The 24152-nt window shown below is 40.3% G+C and overlaps 1 protein-coding gene across 1 annotated transcript; it reads left to right on the top strand.

Annotated features, from left to right (window-relative positions):
- The first annotated feature begins 1032 nt into the window (after nt 1-1032).
- On the top strand, nt 1033-24015 carry LOC112043797 (E3 ubiquitin-protein ligase UHRF1). Its single transcript, XM_052890662.1, has 16 exons — nt 1033-1345; nt 2490-2643; nt 3288-3474; nt 4233-4370; nt 5580-5782; nt 6844-6944; nt 7508-7709; nt 8813-8901; nt 9437-9521; nt 10230-10356; nt 12816-12959; nt 13676-13814; nt 14648-14876; nt 15237-15367; nt 21214-21312; nt 22030-24015. Exons 1-16 carry the CDS (start codon nt 1196-1198, stop codon nt 22177-22179), a joined length of 2328 nt encoding a protein of 775 aa, XP_052746622.1. The 5' UTR covers nt 1033-1195; the 3' UTR covers nt 22180-24015.
- Nucleotides 24016-24152: the final 137 nt, after the last annotated feature.

Genomic DNA, 24152 nt, shown 5'->3' with positions numbered 1-24152 from the left:
AATAAAATATTTTGTAAATTGTAGTAAAATAGGAAGTGATCAATAAATATAAAAAAGAATAAAGATAAATATAAATATAAAATAGATTTAAATAAGGCTGATACTTATCAATGACCTTGAAGGATAGGTCGTATTCATATGTTTATTTTGGTGATACCATCTAGGTATTACCTCCACACTACGTGACCAAATGTTAAAAAACCGGTCAAGTGCGTGTCGTTTCAAAGCCTTTATTATTCCTTACATTATTACATTAAACAAGTTTTTCAATTAATAAGAGTAACAGTTTTATTATTCTTTTTTTTACGTTAGTTTATTGTTAGTGTATCTGTTTTAAGTTTAGTATGTTAGTGAGTTAGTCTTATTTCTAATTAATAAAATCTATTTAACTAGTAAGTTGAAATCGAAATTGAGGTATAGCTCGCGTTTCGACCTCTAGTATGAAGTCAAACTACTGCTTGCATATTTACTGTGGCATTGCTTAGACTATCCACAGATTAAATACATAGAATATTCGATTACTGATCGATGTTTGGCTGTTTCGTCAAAAGAATCGATTCTTTTTATAAATTGTTTTTATTAAAAAATTTATAAAATTAAGGTTTAAATACTTTCAAATGAAACGTTACCCCATCTTTTACTAAACTACAAGTTTTTGGCCGTTTTTATAAACGCATTAGATCATAGATTTTTGATCTTTGCCAGAGGGGTAACGGTTAGCGAACCACGTCCAGTTATTAATGGTCTAAGCCTGCAGTGGACGTCCATCGGCTGATATGATGATTTTGCGTTTTTTGACATGCAGCAATGCAAAGTCAATTTTCCACAATTTTCATTATGTTAATGCTTAAAATGGACAAGTTACTACAAATAGAATGTTGTATAAACAATTTAGTTGTATTTATAATTCTCGACTAGAAGGTAAACGTCATAAAAAACATAATGTTATAATTATTTTATAAATTTTACGTTCCATTTCGCAATCCTTCAATTTGCAGCTTCCAAATGTCAGCTGTCAGTTGTAAGTGACAGAAAAAAAACCGACATGCAGATTTAAATTTCAAAGTTTCAAACTCATTAACAAGAACGAGAAGTCGAAATTCTTGGAAAAGATTCGTTACAAAAGTGTTTAGTTCTTTAGTATCTTGTAATTATTGTTTTTACTATTCTATTGTTGGATAATTTTATTTTTAAAATGTATGTCAAAGTGAGATTTGTCGGTCATCCCGACGTTGTTTTACCAGTCGATTCCAAGCTTACAAAGATCGAAGAATTTAGACTTGTTTTAATGGAGAAATTTAAAGTGCAACCTGAACGCCAGAACTTATTTTATTCTGGAAAGCTGGTGAGTTGCCATCCCGTATACAAACACGTCACTAACACACCGCCATGGGTACACAAGAACGATATAGAACGCAACTGCTAAATCTGCCAGCCCATGATTATTTTATACTATAGATATGTTACGTACCTACAAAATCACCCCAAAATTGATCTGAATTTAGCGACTCCACTGACTACAGACTCTATAGTTTTTACACTTCCTAAACAGACAACTCGACATTGTAGATAATATTTAGGTATAAGTGGTATAACCCTATACATTAATTTACTCTTTTAGCAAAGTCTTATAGCATAGAATCATAGATAAAGTAAAAATTGCTAAAAGCATAAACTTTTAGTTACATCTAAATCCAATCATAAAAATTTAATAATTTTAAACTTTTCCCATTTCTTCATGAACGGGTAAAGGTATTAAATAGGTTGTATGTTCTATGTATCTATACTGAGTAGCTATACTAATATTATGAAGCTGAAGAGTTTGTTTGTATGTTTGTTTGCTTGAATGCATTAATCTCACAAACTACTGGTCTGATATGAAAAATTATTTATTTCTATAGCCCATTTTTTGAGGAAGGCTATAATATATTTCAAAAAAATAAGGATCCTTCCTAAAACTCCAATAATGTAACCCAAGGTGTAAAAATAGAAATGTTGTTTACATTGCGTGTGCTGCAAAAATGATTGATGTTAGAATAAAATAACTTACTACAACTTGGCAGAACACATAATTTTTTACAAAAATCGTCCACTGTGCTGGCCCAATGTGGATTGGCAGACTTCACACATGCAGAGAATTAAGAAAATTCTCAGATAAATATACAGGTTTCCTCACAATGATTTTCCTTTACCGTTTGAGACACATAATATTTAATTTCTGAAAATGCACACAACTGAAAAGTTCGAGGTGCATGCCCTAGACCGGATTTGAAGCCACACTGGAAACGGAGGTTTGGTGCATAGTCCCGTCGTGACCACGATCCATGCAACTGGGTCGAAATATCGACAATAAAAATCTGGTCGTTTTATCGTGGTATGTACCCGTTTAAATAACATTCATAATGAACAACCACGAAATAAGTTTAAAATCATTGGTGCATAGTATTCTTAATTTCATTCCAAAGTAAATAATATTGAATATTTTCTAGCTGGAAGACGGGTATACATTCTATGATTACAACATTAGGCTCAACAATGTTATTCAACTTATAGAAAAAAGTTTACTAAGTGAAAAAAAAAATAGTGATGCAACAACTAAAAATGTGGAGGAAGAAGAATCTAATGAGGAGATAGAATATGAAGGTTGGTTTTGTAACCATATTTTTTAAATGACAAATATATATTTTTTGATTTTTTTTTCAAGTTACTTAGATGTTAGTTTATATTTGATTACAGTAAAAGCTCCTTATTCATGCTTCCTTCATTATTTTAAATTCAATATAAACAATATTAATATCGCATAGTACATCGAATAAGGGTTCGAAATATATCAATGTTAATTAGTAATAGTTAAGGATTTTTTAAAATACTAAATTTCAATATCATACTAAACAAATAATTAATAAATTGATCATTATTGCCAAAAATTTGATGATTAAATTTATTAATTATGGAACATACACAGTATACACTGTATAATATGGCCTATGACTTTCACAAATAATGTGGCTTTGATTAGTAAAGTTTAAAAATTAGTAAAATTAGAAAAAAAATCAGTAAATCTTCTGATCTGAGATCTGGATCTACTGAATTTTAATATTTCTCTCTCATTTATTTAGATATCCCTTTTTTAAAATTATCAACAATGTTAATTATACAAAGTGTACTACAAAACCCCATTAAAAATTAGCTGCAGAACATTTGAGTGCCCAAGCAAGGTCCAGACATAATTATTAATTAATTAGCAACTATTGAGTGTGTTAAATTTATGGATGATCAATTTTCAGATGCAACCAGTACATTGTACAAAGTGGGGGACTTAGTGGACGCGAGACAAAGTGAAGGTTATTGGTTGGAGGGCAAAATAACAAGAATAGTTTTTGACCCCACAAAAGACAATGTGCCAACAAACAAATTGGATGTGGAAGAAATTTCCAATTATAACATTTTATATCAAGTGTCATTGGATAACAAGTAAGTATTATTAGAAGTAAAATCACGCTAATATTAAAAAGGCGAAAGATTGTGTGTGTGTGTGTGTGTAAATGTGTATGTTTATTCCTTACACTGTGGCTACTGAATCAATTTGGCTGAAATTTGGAATTGGAACAGATGGAATGGAAACAGATTTTACTCTGGATTAACATATTATACACTATTTTTATTCCCAGAAAAGTCCATGGTTCCCACGCAATTTGTGAAACACTGAATTCCCTGCGGAAGAAGTCACGGGTCACTGCTAGTTTTCAACAAGTCTAAATTTAACTTTTATCAGGCTGTTATGTTTGTGTTTATGTTATTGTAATGTTAAAAATATCTAAAGACTATGATGATTATACCCTACCCTTACCCTACCCCTTCCCTATTCCTACCCTAACCCTCCCCTACCCTACTCCAACCCTACCCCTACTCTACCCCTATACTACCCCTAACCTACCCCTACCCTAAAAAAAAACTTTAGCCATTCTCGAGATTTGCGCCTAGGAAGATTCAATATTCATTGTTTATAGAAGATACAAATCATTATAAAATTGTTATAAAAAAGTAAATAAACTTATTGTTTGTATGGGAGAAAGATATTTTTTAGTCATTTTAATTTTTTCTCTCCATAAGAACCATCCTAGTACTTCAACGAACATTCTAGAAAAAGAATTAGTGAAATTGGTTCAGCCTGTCTTGAGATTTGTGCTTAGGAAGATTCAAGATTCATTTTTATATATATTTTATTGCAGTCCAGATGATCATATATTTTGCAAACCATCAGAAATAAGACCATTAGCCCGCAAAGTTATTAATCCAAGTGACTTGAAAACAGGCCAGATTGTTATGATTAATTTTAACTTGGACCAACCAGGGGAAGTAGGATATTGGTGAGCATTCTTTGTTTTGGTATAAGCCTTGCATTAAGTGACGTATTTGACGTAGCGCCAAGTTATTTAGCGTTCCGGTACGACGTTGTGTAGAAACCGAAAGGGGTGTGGGTTCACCCTCCTCCCAACAAGTTAGCCTGATTCCATCTTAGATTGCATCATCACTTACCATCAGGTGAAATTGTAGTCAAGGGCCAACTTGTAAAGATTAAAAAAAAAAACAGCCTTGCATTAAGTGGTTTATCATGTTGACTGCCCTTGCATTATATGTAATGCATTTTGAATTTGGCTGTGACATCCTTGCATTACATTGGCATGCTTTTGCCAATGTCTACTTAATGCTATTCCTTGAACCGTGTGAGCTTAATTTTCTATGGACATTTGAACAACAAAACAGTGAAAGTAAATCACATTTGTCCAATATATTTGTAAAACTCATTTTTGCACTTTTTTTCAACACCACTAATAATTTTAACTACAACACATGTTTGTATTGTTATAAAACTAAAAATTATTACAAATTGCCCTCAAAAATAAAGTAAGTAGTCACAATGTTACTTGATGTACTAAATGTTAAACTGATTGTTTACTAATATTTTTGTCAAACGCTCCATTTGTAAGAGATTTGTTATAGTAACGTCATGAAACAGTTGAAATATAGGCCATCATGGCCGACAAGCTTTTTGGCTTGTATTGTCAAAAACATATTTAAAAACAAAATTTTTCATTTAATCATGTCTTAATAAAAAGAGATTTTTTTTCAATCTAGTAGAACAATAATGAACTGTTTAATGCCATATTCTTTCAGAAGAAGAAAATTGCATGCATGTTGTCAGAGGTTAAGTAATGAAGAAACAAACATTAATTTAAAAAAATGAAAATCTGTTGTCAACAATAACCAATAACAAATAAGAGGGGTTAGGCCAATAGTCCACCACGCTGGCCCAATGCGGATTGGCAGACGTCACACACGCAGAGAATTAAGATAATTTTCTGGTATGCAGGTTTCCTCACGATGTTTTCCTTCACCGATTGAGACACGTGATATTTAATTTCTTAAAATGCACACAACTGAAAAGTTGGAGGTGCATGCCCCGGACCGGATTCGAACCCACACCCTCCGGAATCGGATGCAGAGGTCATATCCACTAGGCTATCACGTCCTCAAGCAGGGCAATATAGTAACACATATATTTTGTTTGTTTGTAGGTATGACTTCAAAGTGGAACAGATATTGAAAATCAAAAGAACATATAGCCTTATAGGAACACTGTACTTAGGACTGGAGTCTATACCACAAAACAACACTAAAGTACAGGTTAAAGATAAAATATTTGATATTGAGAAACCAGTACCATTGCAGGAGCGAAGTCAAGAGTATTTAAACAAGACCTCAAATGCACCACAAAAAAGTATGTAAATCCTTTTATTTGTGTAGATTATTTAATATATTAACACCTTATTCAGATAAGCTTTAGACTACAATCTTATGTCTGATGATAAGCTATGAACTCCAAGTAGGAACATGCCTGCCTAGAAGATTCACTTTTGTCTAAAATATATATATTATACTCATAAGTGGGGATAGATCCTACTAATATTATAAACACGAAAGTTTTTATGGATGTTTGTTTGGATGTTTGTTACTCTTTAACGCCGCCACTACTGCACTGATTTGGCTGAAATTTGAAAAAGAAATAGATTTTGCTCTGGATAACCGCATAGGCTACTTTTCATTCCGAAAAAATCCATGGTTCCCGAGGGATTTGTGAAAATTTCCACGCGGACAAAGTCGCGGGCGTCCGCTAGTACCTCAAAGGCATTCCACATTTTAGCTGTACGAATGCAAAATATTTGTGAGTGTTGCCTGGATATCCACCACTGAAGTATGACTAGCAGGCAACAAAAAAAGTAGACTAAATATATATACGGTCGAATTGAGAAACCTCCTCCTTTTTTTGAAGTCGGTTAAAAATGTCAACAATAGTAGTAGTCTCATCTCTTTCGTCCTAACGCAAACAAAAGGGATAGCAATATTTCCACCACGCTTTCCTAATGCGGATTGGCATACTTCACACACGCAGAGAATTAAGGAAATTCTCTGGTATGTAGGTTTTCTCACGATGTTTTCTTTCACTGTTTGAGACACGTGATATTTATTTTTTTTAAATGCACACAACTGAAAAGTTGGAGGTGCATGCCTCGGACCGAATTCGAACCCACACCCTCCAGAATCGAAGGCAGAGGTCATATCCACAGGACTATCACAGCTCCAACTGGTTGTCATTTATTTCTCTTCACGAGATTTGTTGTTAGGAGTAAATGATGTCACCATTCAGTGTCTTGTTTTATGATAGAAAGGGGAAGGAGGGACAAGTTGAGTTCCTTTGCACAGTCCAGATGCTCAAACACATAAAGTACTGTAAGCTTTGCAGCTGAGTATTGAGTTTAAATTTTGTTTTGCTTTGTTCAGGAAGCAGTCCATTCCTTTGTGACAAGTGTCTCGACGATTGCGACGTGGACTGCAAGTACTGTGGATGTTACACTTGTGCTGGGAAAGAAAGCCCCAACGAGGTATGTACAAAACATATACAAATTAATGCTTACATGTCATTTTTGTTCTGAACAAATTTAATTTTATTTATATGTATGTATTGATACAAATGCTATGAGAAAATAAATTACATTGTCGGGCCACGCGCAATGTAGAATTCCGTACATTAAATTTGCACTTTAAACCATTTTAATACACTAAAATACTGACATACTTCCAGATATATGAGAAAAAAATCATCCTCATTTTACATGTATTGAAGGAATCCTAAATTTTTTGGAGTTTACTCCTTAAGAATCGATTTTTCATATAAATACCCCGGTATGAAAAAAATATGGGCAGTAAAATTCCGCCAATAGCGTGCACGGTGCTCATTGGTTGCGCACCTTTCACTTTTCAGGCGTACGTATTGACACGTACATAGTGTATGCTGCGGGTCAACATACACCTATTTAGACAGTCGATCTGATTGAGAAAACTCCATTCGTGCGTCGGAGCTGACACGCACTTTTTTTCATATTATGTTTTTACCAGTTATTAGACATATAGCTTATTTTATAAGTTAGTATGTATTGATTTTCAGATTTTACTATGCGACGAATGTGAGCATGGCTTCCACATGAAGTGTCTGGTGCCGCCGCTGACGGTGGTACCGACTGACGACTGGTACTGCCGCGACTGCAAGCGCGACGTGACCGAAGTGGTGGCGCCCGGCGCCGCGCAGCAGGCCAAGAAGGCCAGGGCGGGCACCAGCCGCGACTGGGGCCGCGGAATGGCCTGTATGGGTATGTTTACATCTGTCAGCAGTGTCTGGTGCCGCCGCTGACGGTGGTGCCGACTGACGACTGGTACTGCCGCGACTGCAAGCGCGACGTGACCGAAGTGGTGGCGCCCGGCGCCGCGCAGCAGGCCAAGAAGGCCAGGGCGGGCACCAGCCGCGACTGGGGCCGCGGAATGGCCTGTATGGGTATGTTTACATCTGTCAGCAGTGTCTGGTGCCGCCGCTGACGGTGGTGCCGACTGACGACTGGTACTGCCACGACTGCAAGCGAGACGTGACCGAAGTGGTGGCGCCCGGCGCCGCGCAGCAGGCCAAGAAGGCCAGGGCGGGCACCAGCCGCGACTGGGGCCGCGGAATGGCCTGTATGGGTATGTTTACATCTGTCAGCAGTGTCTGGTGCCGCCGCTGACGGTGGTGCCGACTGGCGACTGTTACTGCCGCGACTTATAGCGCGACGTGAACGACCGTCACTCCGGCGGTGACTGGGGCCGCGATATGTTTACATCTATCAACCGCACGAAGCACGCCAAAATATATGCTTTAATAGGCTAGTTGACTCATATGAAATTGGTTTCGTGTAACCCATGGAATAAGGGTCCGAAATATATTGATAACAATTAATAAAAGTTAAGGATTTCTTATAAAACTTAATTTAAATATCACATATTTTTTATAATTTTCCAAACGTCAAAAACGCTGTCGTCCATTTTGTGATGTCACTAGCATTAATTGTTAACTAATATTTTTGTCAAACGCTCCATTTGTATGGGATTTATTATAGTGAATGTCATGGCCGACAGGCGTTTTGGCACATATTGACCAAAACATATTAGAAAACTAAAATTTTCTTCATATTTTTTTCAGTCTAGTAGAACGATAATGAAGTATTTAAGACCATTAAAAAAAGTGTCAACTAGCCTATTAAAATACATACTCACATGATACTCAAGAACCTCCTCTAATTTCCAGCGAAAGTCACATTAAAGTCGCTGGTAAAGGATTAACCCGGGCAAACAGATACAGACAAAAATTTTAATACTTGCACTTAAGAAAACTGTTAAAGTGAAATCATTGACACGTCACTACAATGTTTGTTTATTGTTTTAGGAAGAACGAAAGACAGTGATATGCCAGCTGATCACTTTGGTCCTATGCCGGGTATAGAAGTGGGCATGTCCTGGCTATACCGCATACAGGTAAGAAAATATACTACCAAAAGAAAGTGTTTGAATGTGATCTCACTCGATGTTAATCGGTGAAGCATTCTGGTGCTTACTTGAATGTACAGTTTATATGATTTCTATATAATTTATTTTTTCTATGTTACTTTTTTGTAATTAACTAGCTGACTCTGTCAAGTTTCACTTTGAACTGCCCAGTTTCACTTTGATTTATGTGCACTTTCTTCGTCCCTACCCCCACCTTACCCCTAGCCTTAAACCTACCCTCCCCTTACCTTAAAATCCTTTCCCTACGTTAACCAATTCTCAACCTACCCTTCCACACCCCTACCCTACCATTCCCTGTCTTACCCTATCCTACCCTACCCCTACTCCTACTCCTACTCCTACCCTTTTCTTCAGTTTTTTCACCATTAAACCTTCCTTGATTAACTACAATGAACATTTCAAAACCATGATCAGCTAAATCGGCATTCTTGAGTTTCAGCGAGACAAACAGCATTGTATTTTATATATAGATAATATATTTGTATTTATTGGTAAATTACAGGTCTCAGAAACTGGGCTCCATAGACCGTCAGTGGCAGGCATACATGGTCGAGCCAATGTAGGCGCTTTCAGCATAGTGTTATCAGGTATGTATTTGATTGAAACCACCATAGATTTGATTCCAATCATCCATCTTAGTCAGATGTCTGATTTTTACAGTGCGAGGTATAGCTTGGCAAAAAAGAGTTGAAATTAATAGGGTCGCACTATTGCCAATGTGGCTACACGAATACGAGAAACGTAAACGTAACCTTGACAACAAAATCTTCAAATCCGACAGAACAATCACGAAAACACTTATTAAAAGCTTCAAAAACTTGTAAATATTGTAAAATACTTCAGAGCTCAACATTTATAGTACTCTAAAATAAATACAATTCTGTGATCTCAGCCGTTCTTCGGTAAACATTGTCCAGGTTCGACAAAAAACAACGTTTTGGCTTTGAATTCTGCCAGACATATCTTATAAACGTGATATATAACTTGGCGGGTGCGACTACGGATTGTCATGTTCAACTTGTGCCACAATAATATAGTTCATTGCCGATAATTTTCCATAATCTATTAATTTCGTAAATAATCCCGAGGCCTTTTTCACTGCATTGACACTAACTGACATGTTGAACAGTGTTGTAAGAGGAAAAAAAATTTTTGCCAAGCTATAATCAACCTTTGATATTAATTTCACCATAACACCAACACCATTCTCTTTTGAAGTAAGGACCTCAAACACAAAGACTAATGTCTAGAATTTTTTTAGTAATTATTATTTTACAAATAATGTATTTTCTTAGGTGGTTACGAAGATGACGTGGATAACGGCAACCAATTCACGTACACGGGCAGCGGCGGGCGCGACCTGAGCGGCAACAAGCGCACTGCGGGCCAGTCGTGCGACCAGGAGTTCTCGCGCTCCAATCAGTGAGATTTGCTCATTTGTATTGTTGTTACGAAGACGTGGACAACGGCAACCAGTTCACGTACACGGGCAGCGGCGGGCGCGACCTGAGCGGCAACAAGCGCACTGCGGGCCAGTCGTGCGACCAGGAGTTCTCGCGCTCCAATCAGTGAGATCTGCTCATTTGTATTGTTGTTACGAAAACGTGGACAACGGCAACCAGTTCACGTACACGGGCAGCGGCGGGCGCGACCTGAGCGGCAACAAGCGCACCGCGGGCCAGTCGTGCGACCAGGAGTTCTCGCGCTCCAATCAGTGAGATCTGCTCATTTGTATTGTTGTTACGAAGACGTGGACAACGGCAACCAGTTCACGTACACGGGCAGCGGCGGGCGCGACCTGAGCGGCAACAAGCGCACCGCGGGCCAGTCGTGCGACCAGGAGTTCTCGCGCTCCAATCAGTGAGATCTGCTCATTTGTATTGTTGTTACGAAGACGTGGACAACGGCAACCAGTTCACGTACACGGGCAGCAGCGGGCGCGACCTGAGCGGCAACAAGCGCACCGCGGGCCAGTCGTGCGACCAGGAGTTCTCGCGCTCCAATCAGTGAGATCTGCTCATTTGTATTGTTGTTACGAAGACGTGGACAAGGGCAACCAGTTCACGTACACGGGCAGCGGCGGGCGCGACCTGAGCGGCAACAAGCGCACCGCGGGCCAGTCGTGCGACCAGGAGTTCTCGCGCTCCAATCAGTGAGATCTGCTCATTTGTATTGTTGTTACGAAGACGTGGACAACGGCAACCAGTTCACGTACACGGGCAGCGGCGGGCGCGACCTGAGCGGCAACAAGCGCACCGCGGGCCAGTCGTGCGACCAGGAGTTCTCGCGCTCCAATCAGTGAGATCTGCTCATTTGTATTGTTGTTACGAAGACGTGGACAAGGGCAACCAGTTCACGTACACGGGCAGCGGCGGGCGCGACCTGAGCGGCAACAAGCGCACCGCGGGCCAGTCGTGCGACCAGGAGTTCTCGCGCTCCAATCAGTGAGATCTGCTCATTTGTATTGTTGTTACGAAGACGTGGACAACGGCAACCAGTTCACGTACACGGGCAGCGGCGGGCGCGACCTGAGCGGCAACAAGCGCACCGCGGGCCAGTCGTGCGACCAGGAGTTCTCGCGCTCCAATCAGTGAGATCTGCTCATTTGTATTGTTGTTACGAAGACGTGGACAACGGCAACCAGTTCACGTACACGGGCAGCGGCGGGCGCGACCTGAGCGGCAACAAGCGCACCGCGGGCCAGTCGTGCGACCAGGAGTTCTCGCGCTCCAATCAGTGAGATCTGCTCATTTGTATTGTTGTTACGAAGACGTGGACAAGGGCAACCAGTTCACGTACACGGGCAGCGGCGGGCGCGACCTGAGCGGCAACAAGCGCACCGCGGGCCAGTCGTGCGACCAGGAGTTCTCGCGCTCCAATCAGTGAGATCTGCTCATTTGTATTGTTGTTACGAGGACCCTCTACATACAAACTTTACATCTTTATAATATTATTAGTACTAGCGGACTCCCGCGACTTCGTCCGCCCTTAGTGTCGCCGCACACAAGCCACACGCGACAGCCACAAACGCCGCCACAAGAAGCAAGAAGGGGGGCCACAAAAGTAGCTAAAGCGCGCGACAGCCGCTTGTGGTCAATCGTCGACACTTGTGGTCGGTGGCTGCTACTTTTTAACCCATACATGCAGTATCATAATCGCGCGTGTGGCGTGTTGCGGCGTTTAGTGGTTGGTGCGGGCCACAAGAAGCGAGTAGCGGCGTTTTGTGGTTATGGCCGGTGGCCCATGTGCGGGAGCCCTTAGACCTCTTTAATCCGGCCGTATCGCAAAATCCAGTATAATCCATAATACTCTTTAATACTCCATCATCATCGTCATCATCATTGTCAGCCGATGGACGTCCACTGCTGGACATAGGCCTCTTGCATGGACTTCCAAACAAAACGGTCTCGAGCCGCCAGCATCCAGCGGCTCCGTGCAACCCGCTTGATGTCTTCGGTCCACCTAGTGGGGGGTCGACCAACACTGCGCTTTCCGGTGCGGGGTCGCCATTCCAGCACCTTGGGACCCCAACGTCCATCGGCTCTTCGAACTATGTGGCCTGCCCACTGCCACTTCAGCTTCGCGACTCGCTGAGCTATGTCAGTGACTTTAGTTCGTCTGCGGAGCTCCTCATTCCTGATTCGATCACGCAGAGAAACCCCAAGCATAACACGCTCCATCGCCCGCTGAGTGACTTTGAGCCTTCTTATAAGGCCCATAGTTAGCGACCAACTCTAATACTCCATAATAATCTTTAATATTATATGATTTATAACATTATAAGTATGGATTAGTATAGATAAAAAAGTTTTAACTGACTTTCCTCGCTTAGCGAATATTATAGAAAAATCCTATGTAATATTTGTTCTAATCTATTGCAGAGCTCTGGCGTGCAACTGTGCTGCGCCTCTCAACGCCAAAGGCGCAAACGCGGGCGCGAAGTGGCGCGACGGGAAGCCTGTTCGAGTCCTGCGCTCGGTCAAAATGTTGAAGGTCTCCAAATACGCGCCCAAAGAAGGTATACGGTGAGTGTTTAACATGCTTTAATTATGGTCTAAGATCCGGCAAGTTCGTTGATGACGCTTCCATGATATGCGGGCGACGTGGGGAAAGACTTCGCGGGTGGGAAGTGAGGCGCATCAGTCGTGGGTTTTTCATTCATCGCTACACGCCCCCCGGCCCGCGCGGACCATCAGGAGTGTTACGAATTAAATTGCAAAGTTATAGGAATGTATACCCTCATCTGTTATTAATTACTTCTATGAAATAAATGATAGAAGATAATGTTTACAGTGACACATTGCAAATAGGTTGCCTAGTTAGATTGCAGCCAAATGCATTTTTCATACTAAATCTAGGAAACTATGAACTAGATCACAGGCAAACCTAAAATTACACCTTAATTAAGTATAATATATTATATGACTAATACTGATGAGGGTAATAATATTATAACATTATTTATTATCTGTTTATATCTGGCAACGCCACAGTTGCCGTGTAAAAGCTGGCAACCTTTACTTTTTCAATTCTCTTCTGAGAATTCAGTTTTTCAATTCTCTTCTGAGAATTCTCTTCTCTTCTTTTTTCTTCTCTTAGTTTTTCAGATCTGTCGACTGTTCACAATCTAGATTGTAATGTAACGATATTAACAATTTTACGATGTCATTTAAAACACATTCCCAAATCTCTTTTGATCTTATAATTGTTTTATAATTGAAAATTAAAATATCTTTTTCAGTTACGATGGCATTTATAAAGTAGTAAAGTACTATCCAGAAAAAGGTTTAGCTGGTTTCCAAGTGTACAAATACCATTTGCGCAGAGACGACCCGAACCCAGCGCCTTGGGAGCGCAAAGCGAAACAATACCCTATTGAGGTAAATATAATATGTATATACAGGGTGCTGGGGAGTATTTCCCATAACTCTGGGGTTATATTCTTTACCGAATATTTATTAAAATTGTTCAAAAAAACATGTGTTCTTAAGTTAATAAATTTGGAAAATCCTTTTATGATGTAGCCAAACTTTAAAAATCTAAAATGCTAGGATATACAAAGGTGTGTGTTACATGGGTAGTCAGAATTACATAAATTACTTTTTATGAAAACATGAAGAGTATTTAGTATTTAGTTATGCAGTTCAGCTGCCATAAGTGGACTCGACAACACCTTGAAGTTATGGGAAATACTCCCCAGTACCCTGTATAATATAATATGCCTGCGAATGAGTCATTCGATTGGTCTGCTCCTGTCAAGAGCTGAGATAGTACGAAGTGTTTCGTGAGGAGTAATGGGAGACAGCGCAGGCCTGGCTTATTTTTGTCGTGACGTTCGATCCGTCCACACCTTTTGTTGATTAATCCTTCATGGATTATTTTGGGATAGGCGGGGAGAATGACTTGAGTGGAGAACGTAGAAGTCCTGACTACAAAATATAAGGGCACAGTGGAATGGCATTAAAACAGTCGAATAACTTTTTCGCCTAGCCATGGACTACAGGCAGGTTATCTATACCCACATACAACTCTAGGTGGTTCCTCCTTGCTCAGTTAAGGTGTGGGGGATCTCGTTCCCTTGGTCATGTTCTTCAGGCACCTTTTAGCCCAACGGTATAAATAAATGTCAATAGTTTAAAAAAGTTGCTATAACTCGCTATCTTGCGTTGGGGCGGTGTCAATCCTCTTAATTTTTTTTTTTAATAATTTTCAGTACCCAGATGGATATTTGGAAGCCAAAATGAAGAAAGATGCGGGCAAACCGATGCTCAAAGCGTTTCTAACAACTGACGATGCTGAAGTTAGCAAGTTATCGGATAGCCTTGACAATACACTATCCAGTATTGATAACACTGACAGCTATAAATCTAGAAAACGGAAACGTTCGGCGAATGACGAAATGAAAGAAAACAATGGAAAGAGCAAGCCTGGTGCTGAAAAAGGTAGATATATTTGTATTTATTTATGTAATATACAGGGTGCTCGGGAGTATTTCCCATAACACCCTATGAAAGGAAACATTTCACAGTCAGACTTATTAACTGGAAGGCCATCTGAATCCGCTTTGACTATAGCTTTGCAACTCCTGATGTTGCGCGCGAGGCGGAGGGGGTGTAGTGATGAATGAAAAACCCACGACTGATACACGTCACTTCCCCGTACGCACGATTTCACACCCGCACAGTCTTTCCGCCCGTCGCCCGCATATCATGGGAGTGTTTCAACGCCAGTCTATAATCATTGGATCATCCAGACCCTTATGTAAAGGCAACTTCAGACAAAGTACATTAAATTTGTTTCAGCTTCAGGTTCAACATTGAAGAAAAGTCAAGAAAATTTGGTTCTTACTAAGGACGAACAGAACTCGATAAATATGGACCAAAAGAATGCTAAATTGTGGCAAGAATGCCTTAAAATCAACGAATCGAGAACGGTATGTTAAAGAATTAATTAAAAGCCTTAATATCTCCAGGTATATCTCCAGACTGGACTCATCGGCGACAGGTCATAGTTAAATCCTCACTTGCTGGGCAATTGTTGTACCCATTCCTAACAGTATATTCCGACTAGTTGGAGAGAGCACGAATAAAAGTCCGTTTATATCTACAGACATTTAGTGTGCCAGACACGTGCTGTGGCAGACAAAATAGTATTCTTCTGTACAGTGTTTATTAAAGTATTTATATCTATCGTAACGTATCGTAACATATATATATCTAATGGTGACGTCGATAGACACAGGCCGCGCCCGGCTAGTATTTACGGAAAGAATATTTTGTCAGTGCGGTTCATGTTTGTAGATTCTTCCTCACGAAACGTGAACTAAAATTGATAGCGCCTTACACAAATTACAATGAGCGCCATTAGGACATTAGCGCCCTCGGTCTTGGGCTCATACAAGACCGTTAGCCCGGTCCAAGGAAGGACAGAGACATCTTTTCTGTGCTTCACTTGGACAAATCTCCTCTGGCGCGTCCACGTCGCGGGGGTGGGCATCACGGGAGTCAGTAGGCCGGCTCTCGTGATGGCGAAGTTCAGAGGGGGTCCCAGTACTGCGGGGAATATCGCGGTCCCCTGCCTAGGGCTACAGGTGAAGACCTTAACGGCGGTGTTGGCGGAGATGCTAACTATCAGAACGGCAACATTAAGGCGGATGAGGCACGCTTAGTTGCAAAGCGGAAACTGCAACCGGAAACTAGGTAGCACTAGAATTTAGTAGGGAGCGAAACAAATCCAGACAGCGTCTGTACTCGGAGCGAGCGGCTGTCTGGTCAGCGTCTGTCCCATATTGGGCGGCTGTTTTACCGAAAGACGTATAGAAGAGAAGAAATTAACATGCAAGCACAACAAAAAAAACACATACCCCAGGCGGGTACCGGCGCTGAGCACTCTCGCGTCGGAGAATCCCGCCCCCTGGAGGCTTCGGCCGATGATAGGGGCTGCCCCTCGTATTCTGGGGGGGGCAACGTTTTGCTTAACTGTGAAAAACCATTTGCCAGGTCTGGCCTACTACAACGTACGCCACCAAAAACGACGACTCATGCGCGAACTAGGACTGATACTGAAACTGAAGACGGAATATCTACCGGAGATGAAGGGACTCGAGTATCTTTCATGAGCCCCCTTACCTTTTTCTCACCAATGGCCAATACACCAAAAAACAGAGGTGACTGGAAACGAAAAAAGTCACCAAACGGCAAGGAAACAGAATCTCTGGAAGAAAAAGAAGATAGGTTATTGAGGGGACTTTACGACAACATAGTAGTTGTCAATTCACTCGTAGAGAGACAGGGGCCTTATAAGAACACCGCCAACGAAGTGAAACAAAAACTGCGAGAATTACAAAAAGTATGTGGTAGAATTATGGACGTTAGAAGGATGAAAGCAGAGAAGGACGACGAGGTAGAACATACTCCTAAAAGAGCTAAAAGAGGTGGGCCTACAGAAGACAAAGGTACCAACACGTCGACCGGAGGCGAAACAGAAGGACTGGAATGGGATGACGACCTAGGTACGGAGACAGAATGGAAGGAAATAAAAAGAAAGAAAAAGAGACGACATACAGAGACCAAAAGACCTGATGAAAGAGTAGAAAAGCCAGAGCGAAGACAAGTTCAAAAGAAAACTGGTAAGGTTGCATTGGAGAACCAAACGGCGACAAACACGAACTCCGAAAATGCACAGATACCAACAAATAAAGGTAAAAGGCACAAGGGAGACAAAGAAACAGCTACCAAAATGGAAAGGAAACCATCTAAAGCTAGACCTGAAGCACTATTAGTAGAAGTTAAAGAGAGGGACTACGCCAGTGTATTAAAAGAGGTGAAAGCGGGACTAGGAAAGACGGAAGTCCTCTTCTCTAAAGTGAGGAAGACAAGGAAAGGAGATATTCTTCTTGAGATAGATAAGGGACAAGACAAAGGAGTCTTACAAGTAAAAGAAAGAATGGGCGGACTATGTCCTACCTTAACCATGAGGGCTTTAAAAGAAACAACTGATGTCATCATAAAAGGAATGGATATCACGGTTGAAAGAGAAGAATTAGAAGAAACGCTCAAACAAAAAGTAAGAGAGTCCCGCATAAAGAGATTCTGGGAAAACAGATACGGGGTAAAAACAGCCATAATCGAGCTACCTAGGGAAGAAGCAGAAAAATTAACGCAAGACAATAAAATAACAATAGGATGGATGAGAGTCCCAGTTAGCCTAGTGGTACAAAAGCAGAGATGCTATAGGTGCCTGGAATATGGACATATTTCCAAAGGATGTCCAGGCCAGGACCGGAGCGATAAATGCTATAATTGTGGAACTGTAGGCCATAAAGCAAAAGACTGCTTAAATGAGACATCTTGCGCTATTTGTAAGGATAAAGGTCATAGCAATAGCAATCACCGAATCGGCTCTAAGAACTGTCCATCTTCTAAACAGCTAGTGCCCGGGAAGCGTATACTGCCAAAAAACGGGGTACAAATGCAGGGAGTGGAGTGCCAGACTCAGTCTTGAAGGTACTACAAATAAACCTCGATAGAACGCGATCTGCCCACGACCTGCTCGCAGTGACTGCAAACGATCACAACATAGACATCGTCATAATTGCGGAACCGAACAAAAAGATAGCAGAAGCCCGGGAATGGCAGACGGACTTGAGAGGAGATGCGTCAGTGGTCTCCCTAAACAAAGAAATTTGCTTAAATGTCGTGACCCGAGGAAATGGCTTCATAGCTGTGAAATTACAAGGGCTTACAGTATACAGCTGTTACTTCTCCCCAAATTATGCCTTTGAAGAGTTTGAAAAGGATATAGGTGAACTGTTTGTAAGTATTGAGTCCCAGCGAGGAGACATACTTGTAGCAGGAGATTTCAATGCAGCGTCACATGTTTGGTCAAAAAAATCTGAAGATGCTAGAGGACGGTTAATAATGGAGCTTCTCGCGAGTGCAGACATGATCATTGCCAACGAAGGAGTAGCTCCGACTTTCCGAAGAGGCGCTAAGAAATCAACTCCAGATATCACCATTGTCAACCCCAGCCTAAGACAGAGAGTATCACAATGGCAAGTACTGGATGATGACAGCTTGAGCGGACATCTATACATAAAGTTCCACATACTTCAAATGGAAATAAAACCGGTATCAAGTTTTTCACCAGGCTGGAGGTTAGATAAAATGGACCGAAATGTTCTGGAAAGTTTCCTAAAGGAAGAAAATATTAGTACACCACTTGAACTAATAGACAGCACCACGAAGGCGTGCGAAAAAGCTATGTCCAAGAAAGGAATACGTAAGAAAGCACCGGTATACTGGTGGAATGAGCAAATAAGAGAGAAGAGAGATTTCTGCACCAAATGCCGGAGAAAATACACTCGCCAGAGACGAAAAAAGTACATAAACATCTCCAACAAAGAGGAACAAAACGACGAAGAAATAAGACTTAGAGAGGAATACAAGTCCGCAAAATAGCTCTACAACTGGCTATATCAAAGTCGAAAGAAAAACAGTGGAAAGAACTTTGCGAAGAAGTAGACAAAGATACTTGGGGCTTGGGTTACAGAATAGTCACCAATAAATTGCGACGACAACCCCCAAGTCTAAATATGGCACTGATTAGATCAGCGGTCGATGTCCTTTTTCCTATCCACGACGACTTCTGCCGGATTGCAGAAGATGCTTCTCAAACAGTTAAAGTGACTACAGAAGAGATCAAGTCAGCTGCAAAAAGCCTGAAATTAAAAAAGGCTCCAGGGCCCGACCTCATTTACCCCGAAGTGGTCAAAATCGCGGTAGAGACAATCCCGGAAAAAATTAAGGGCGTTCTAGACAAGGTCTTTAAATCTGGCATTTTTCCGTCAGCTTGGAAGATAGCCAGTCTGGTGTTGCTCAAAAAAGCAAACAAACCTGCCGACGACCCAACCGGATACAGACCTATCTGCCTACTAGACAGTTACGGAAAATTGACGGAACGAGTACTCCTAAACCGAATTGAAAACCTACTACCCGAACACGGCGGACTTTCTAATAATCAGTACGGTTTCAGGAAAGGTCGCTCAACCCTGATGGCGGTACAGGAAATAGTACGAACTGCTATAAAGGCGAAGAGTGGTACACAAAAAACCCGAAAATTGTGTGCCCTAATATGTCTAGATGTCAGAAACGCTTTTAATTCTGCCTCCTGGAGAGAGATAGTTCTCGAACTTAAAAAGAGAAAATTCCCTGGGTATATACTAAACCTTGTAAGCAGCTATCTTGAAAACAGACGCGTCAAAGTTAAAGATTGTACGGGAAAAGAGGATGTTATTAAAGTCAGCAGTGGGGTGCCCCAAGGATCAATCCTAGGGCCGACTCTCTGGAACATTCTATACGACGGGGTTCTCCACCTTAAACAGGAAGAGGGCATCCAGCTAGTGGGTTTTGCCGACGATCTGGCGCTAGTAGTTGTTGCAAATACAGAGAAATCTCTCATGACTAGGGCAAACACAGCGCTCCGACGAATCAATGCATGGATGAAGGAAAAGAAGCTTGCTTTAGCACCTGAGAAGACTGAGGCTATTGTTTTTAGCGGAAGGCGGAAACTAGACCCAATAAAGTTTGTAGTTGAGGATATGGCAGTTGCTCCTAAAGAGCACGTTAAATACCTCGGGGTGTGGCTCGATAAAAGCCTCAACTACAAAAAACACGTTGAAGAGGTCGCCAAAAAATCCCAAAACTTGGTCGAGGCACTGCACAAACTGATGCCAACAAGAGGGGGACCTAGAGCGAGCAAGAGGAGAGTACTGGCTTCGGTAGCTCACTCCGTTATTCTCTATGGAGCGCCGATTTACGAAAATGCCATGAGAGTCGAACTGTATCGGAAAAAATTAGAGGCAGTACAGAGGCGGATGGCAATAGGCATAACTGGAGCATATAGAACTATCTCCACAGACGCAGTACTTGTTTTAGCCGGTCTTGTCCCTGTAGACAAACTAATTAGAGAACGCGCGCAATCTTTTCTGGATAAAGAATCGAGTTCACATGAACTACGCGAAAAGACCCTGACGGAATGGGGAACAGAATGGTCCGCGGGCGGAAAAGGAACGTGGACGAGGGAGCTAATTAAAGATCTAAAAAGCTGGCATCAGAGGAATCATGGAGAGATGGATCGATGGCTCACGCAGGCTCTGAGCGGTCACGGAGTGTTCAACACCTACCTCTTCGCAATAGGGAAATCTCCCTCCGAAAACTGCTACTTCTGTGGAAAAGAGGACACTCCGCGACATGCCATATTCGAATGCCCTGCCTGTGACGATCTGAGAGGGGCGACACATGGGGTAGATGGCCACGTAGACTCCGGCAGCCTGATTTCGCGTATGCTGTCAAGCGAATGAGCAAAAAAAAAAAAAAAGGACATTAGCGCCACGTCTGGGGGACTTATTTCATGAAAAAGACTTTTAAGTGTCTAGCTACCTGCTGGGCAGTGCGAATAGACGGTGTCTGTGGGTGTCTGCCACGCTACTTGTCTGATACGCACTGTGTCTGTAGATATAAACGGACATTAATGGTTATATTTAAAAACTAGCTGACGCCGTGCGGTTTCACTCGCGTGGTTTCCATACCTGGGGAATACGGGGATATTAGAAAGCTCTATAGTCGGAGAAATGAGCTAACTAAGACTGAAAGAATTTTTCAAATCAGACCAATAGTTCATGAAAATAGCGCGTCCAAGCAAACAAACAAACTCTAGCTTTATATATTAGTATAGATATATTTAAAAAAACAAAAACAAACTTGAAATTTTAAATTTCAGAAATTCATCGAGCAAGTCCAACAAGTGTTCCGGTGCATCATATGCCAGGGGCTAGCAGTATCCCCTGTCACAACGACTTGCCTGCACAACTTCTGTCAGGTGAGTGACCATTCCTGAACATTTCTGAACATTCCTGAACATTCCTGAACATTTCTGAACATTTCTGAACATTCCTGAGACCTGACTGACTTTCATTCAATAATAGTGTTTTGCGCTTTAAATCTGCTTTTTATGTCAATCCGTTTCCGACACTCATGTATTTCAGTTTTTCACGCATCCAGTGAGAACCATGGATATTTTTGGATGAAATGCCCAAGTGTTCATTAACAGTGTGTAAATGAACACTTAATGTTAATTAGACGGTGAAGGAAAAACATCGCGAGGAAACCTGCATACTTGAGAATTATATTAAAACTCTACGTGTGTGAAGTCGGCCAATACGCATTGGGCCCGCGTGGTGGACTATTAGCCTAACCCCTCTCCTTCTGAGAGGAGACTCGTGCTCAACAGTGACTCGAACATGGGTTGTTGATGATGATGGTATTATGATGTTAATATTATCAACCTATTTAAATAAACATCTAATCAATTGACAAAATGTCATCTACATACTGTATGATATCCACCGGATGACATTTATTACATATAATCTCTATTTAGTATATGTCAACTAGCATCGCCATTTAGTATATGCCAAGCTATCGTCTGGTGGTGGGCTTCGGCCGTTGCCAGTTGCCGCCCTACAAACTCGTACCGCCATTAAATATTTCAAGCAAAAGGCGATCTTCTCTAAATCTTCATCTCATTTTGTTTCAGAACTGTATAAAGCGGGCCTTCAAAGTGACAGATTCGAAGTCGTGTCCATACTGTCGGCAATCGTTGGCGGACTTTGAAATTACAAAGAACACTCACCTCATGGGAGCTCTGCGAATTTTGCTACCAGGGTATGACGCTACGCAGAAGTAGTGCGTTTACGATCATATCTCATAATATAGTCTGGCAAGTTTGTTAATTACACTCCCATGATATGCGGGCGACGGGGGGAAAGACTGCGTGGGTGTGAAATCGAGCGTGCGGGGAAGTGACGTGCATCAGTCGTGGGTTTTTCATTCATCGCTACACGCCCCCCCGGCCCACGCAGATCATCGGGAGTGTTATAAACAAAGTTGCCAAGCTATAATAGTGTATTGCACATAAGTACAAAATAGATAGGATATCTTATAGATTATGTAGGGTAGAGAGTGAACAATCTCATATGGAAAAAATGTTCAAGCTATGAAGCATTAAATAATAACTATTAGTTCAATAACTATTCAAAATGGCGGCAGGCAGATGTTTTCTTTTTCTTTTATGTTTTCACCTTATAGTGCGTACAAATTTCACGATATTTTACTAAATTCTTACTAAGTCCAACAGTCGTGGCTAATTTTTTCTTTAACGTTTGAACCTATGTATACGTCACCGTTAGATAGTAAAATACGTTAGATTATAATTTCACTCGTGATATTATAATCTGCCGTTATATTGTAAACTGAAAATATTGATTACAATTTAACGCGTTATTTTTCGGTATAGAATCTATCGGAAGCGGACATATTGTGCGTTTAAATAAAATGGTGTATTTCCTAACTAATTTTTAACACTTAATTATAAACACTGCTCTTCCATTTATAAAATGTTGTTATTGTTAATTAAGTATAATTTAGTCAAATCTAAAGTTAGGTTAGGTTAACATAACAAATCGGGTGCTCGGTCGTATGCCGGACACTTAGGTCAGTCTTTAGGTATAATAAATAATAAATAAACATGTGATGTCACAATTATTGAAGTATTTTATTTGACTGACATATGTGGTTCATACCTAACTCTATGGACACAGAATGGTCTGCTGTAAGGCCGACCAATCAGGGGCAGGTTCGGACAGTTGACGTTTTAAGATTGCAATTTAACGGTATCACTTCCGATAGATTATAATATACCGAAAAATAACACGTTAAATTTTAATCAGTATTTTCAGTTCACAATATGACGGCAGATTATAATATCACGAGTGAGATTATAAACTAACGTATTTTACACTTTAACGGTAACATATACATAGATAGTCTTAAAAAAGTGTTTATCTGAAGGCAGATATTGACTTTTAAAATTAAACACAACGTCGAGTTTCATATAAAACATTGAATACCAAGGGCTATGAATCTATGGAGTGCACATCTTATAATATGCTCTAGTATTTCAGACCTAATATGCATATGTCTGATATTTTATATAAGATTTCTTAGTATTTTTTTTATAAATAAATCAAAGAAGATTATTTTTTAATTTTATAAATTTATTTTAAATACATATTTGAAATTTATCATTTTAGTGTGATAGTTCGATACTATTAAAAATGTGATAAATAGCAAATATTTTACAAACAGGTTTAACTGAAGTGTCTATCCTTATATAATTTTTCTACTTTATAGAGGAAACTGCTTTTACCAAGTTTAAAAAAACTTACATGATTTTTGGGTCTGGTTTCTACATATAAAATTTTGATTTATCTTTTGGTTCAATTACAGGAGAATATATTATTTTTGATAAAAGTATGCCTTTGTAGAATTTAAAGCAATTTTTCGAATTTCCAAGAAAAATGGCTAAATGGGTTAAACTGAAACTGAACTTAAAATTTGCGTATTTTTTACGTTTAAACAGAAACCCCAAAAAAATAATAATGATTTGTCCTTCTTATGTACTGGAAGTACTCGTAACGTATTTTTATATTTTGAAAAATAAACAACTCACGAGAATTATCAACATTGTTTAATTTATTTCCTACTAAGACTACTGATGCCTCACAACTGTGTGATTTTAGAATTTTTACTATTATGTTCATGTGTATGATAAATTAGGCTGAATTGTTATTCCAGATTTTAATCAATTTACATCTAAAT

This window comes from Bicyclus anynana, chromosome Z (genome assembly GCF_947172395.1).
Source record: "Bicyclus anynana chromosome Z, ilBicAnyn1.1, whole genome shotgun sequence".
Taxonomy (NCBI): Eukaryota; Metazoa; Arthropoda; class Insecta; order Lepidoptera; family Nymphalidae; genus Bicyclus; species Bicyclus anynana.
This window is presented reverse-complemented; position numbering and strand designations above follow the sequence as displayed.

Bases quoted from the DNA above. Each gene is read 5' to 3' on its own strand.
- LOC112043797 (XM_052890662.1), top strand. From the start codon at position 1,196: ATGTATGTCAAAGTGAGATTTGTCGGTCATCCCGACGTTGTTTTACCA. The intron at 5,783-6,843 runs GTATGTAAATCC...TGCTTTGTTCAG, and splicing joins CTCAAATGCACCACAAAAAA to GAAGCAGTCCATTCCTTTGT. The intron at 12,960-13,675 runs GTGAGTGTTTAA...TATCTTTTTCAG, and splicing joins GCGCCCAAAGAAGGTATACG to TTACGATGGCATTTATAAAG.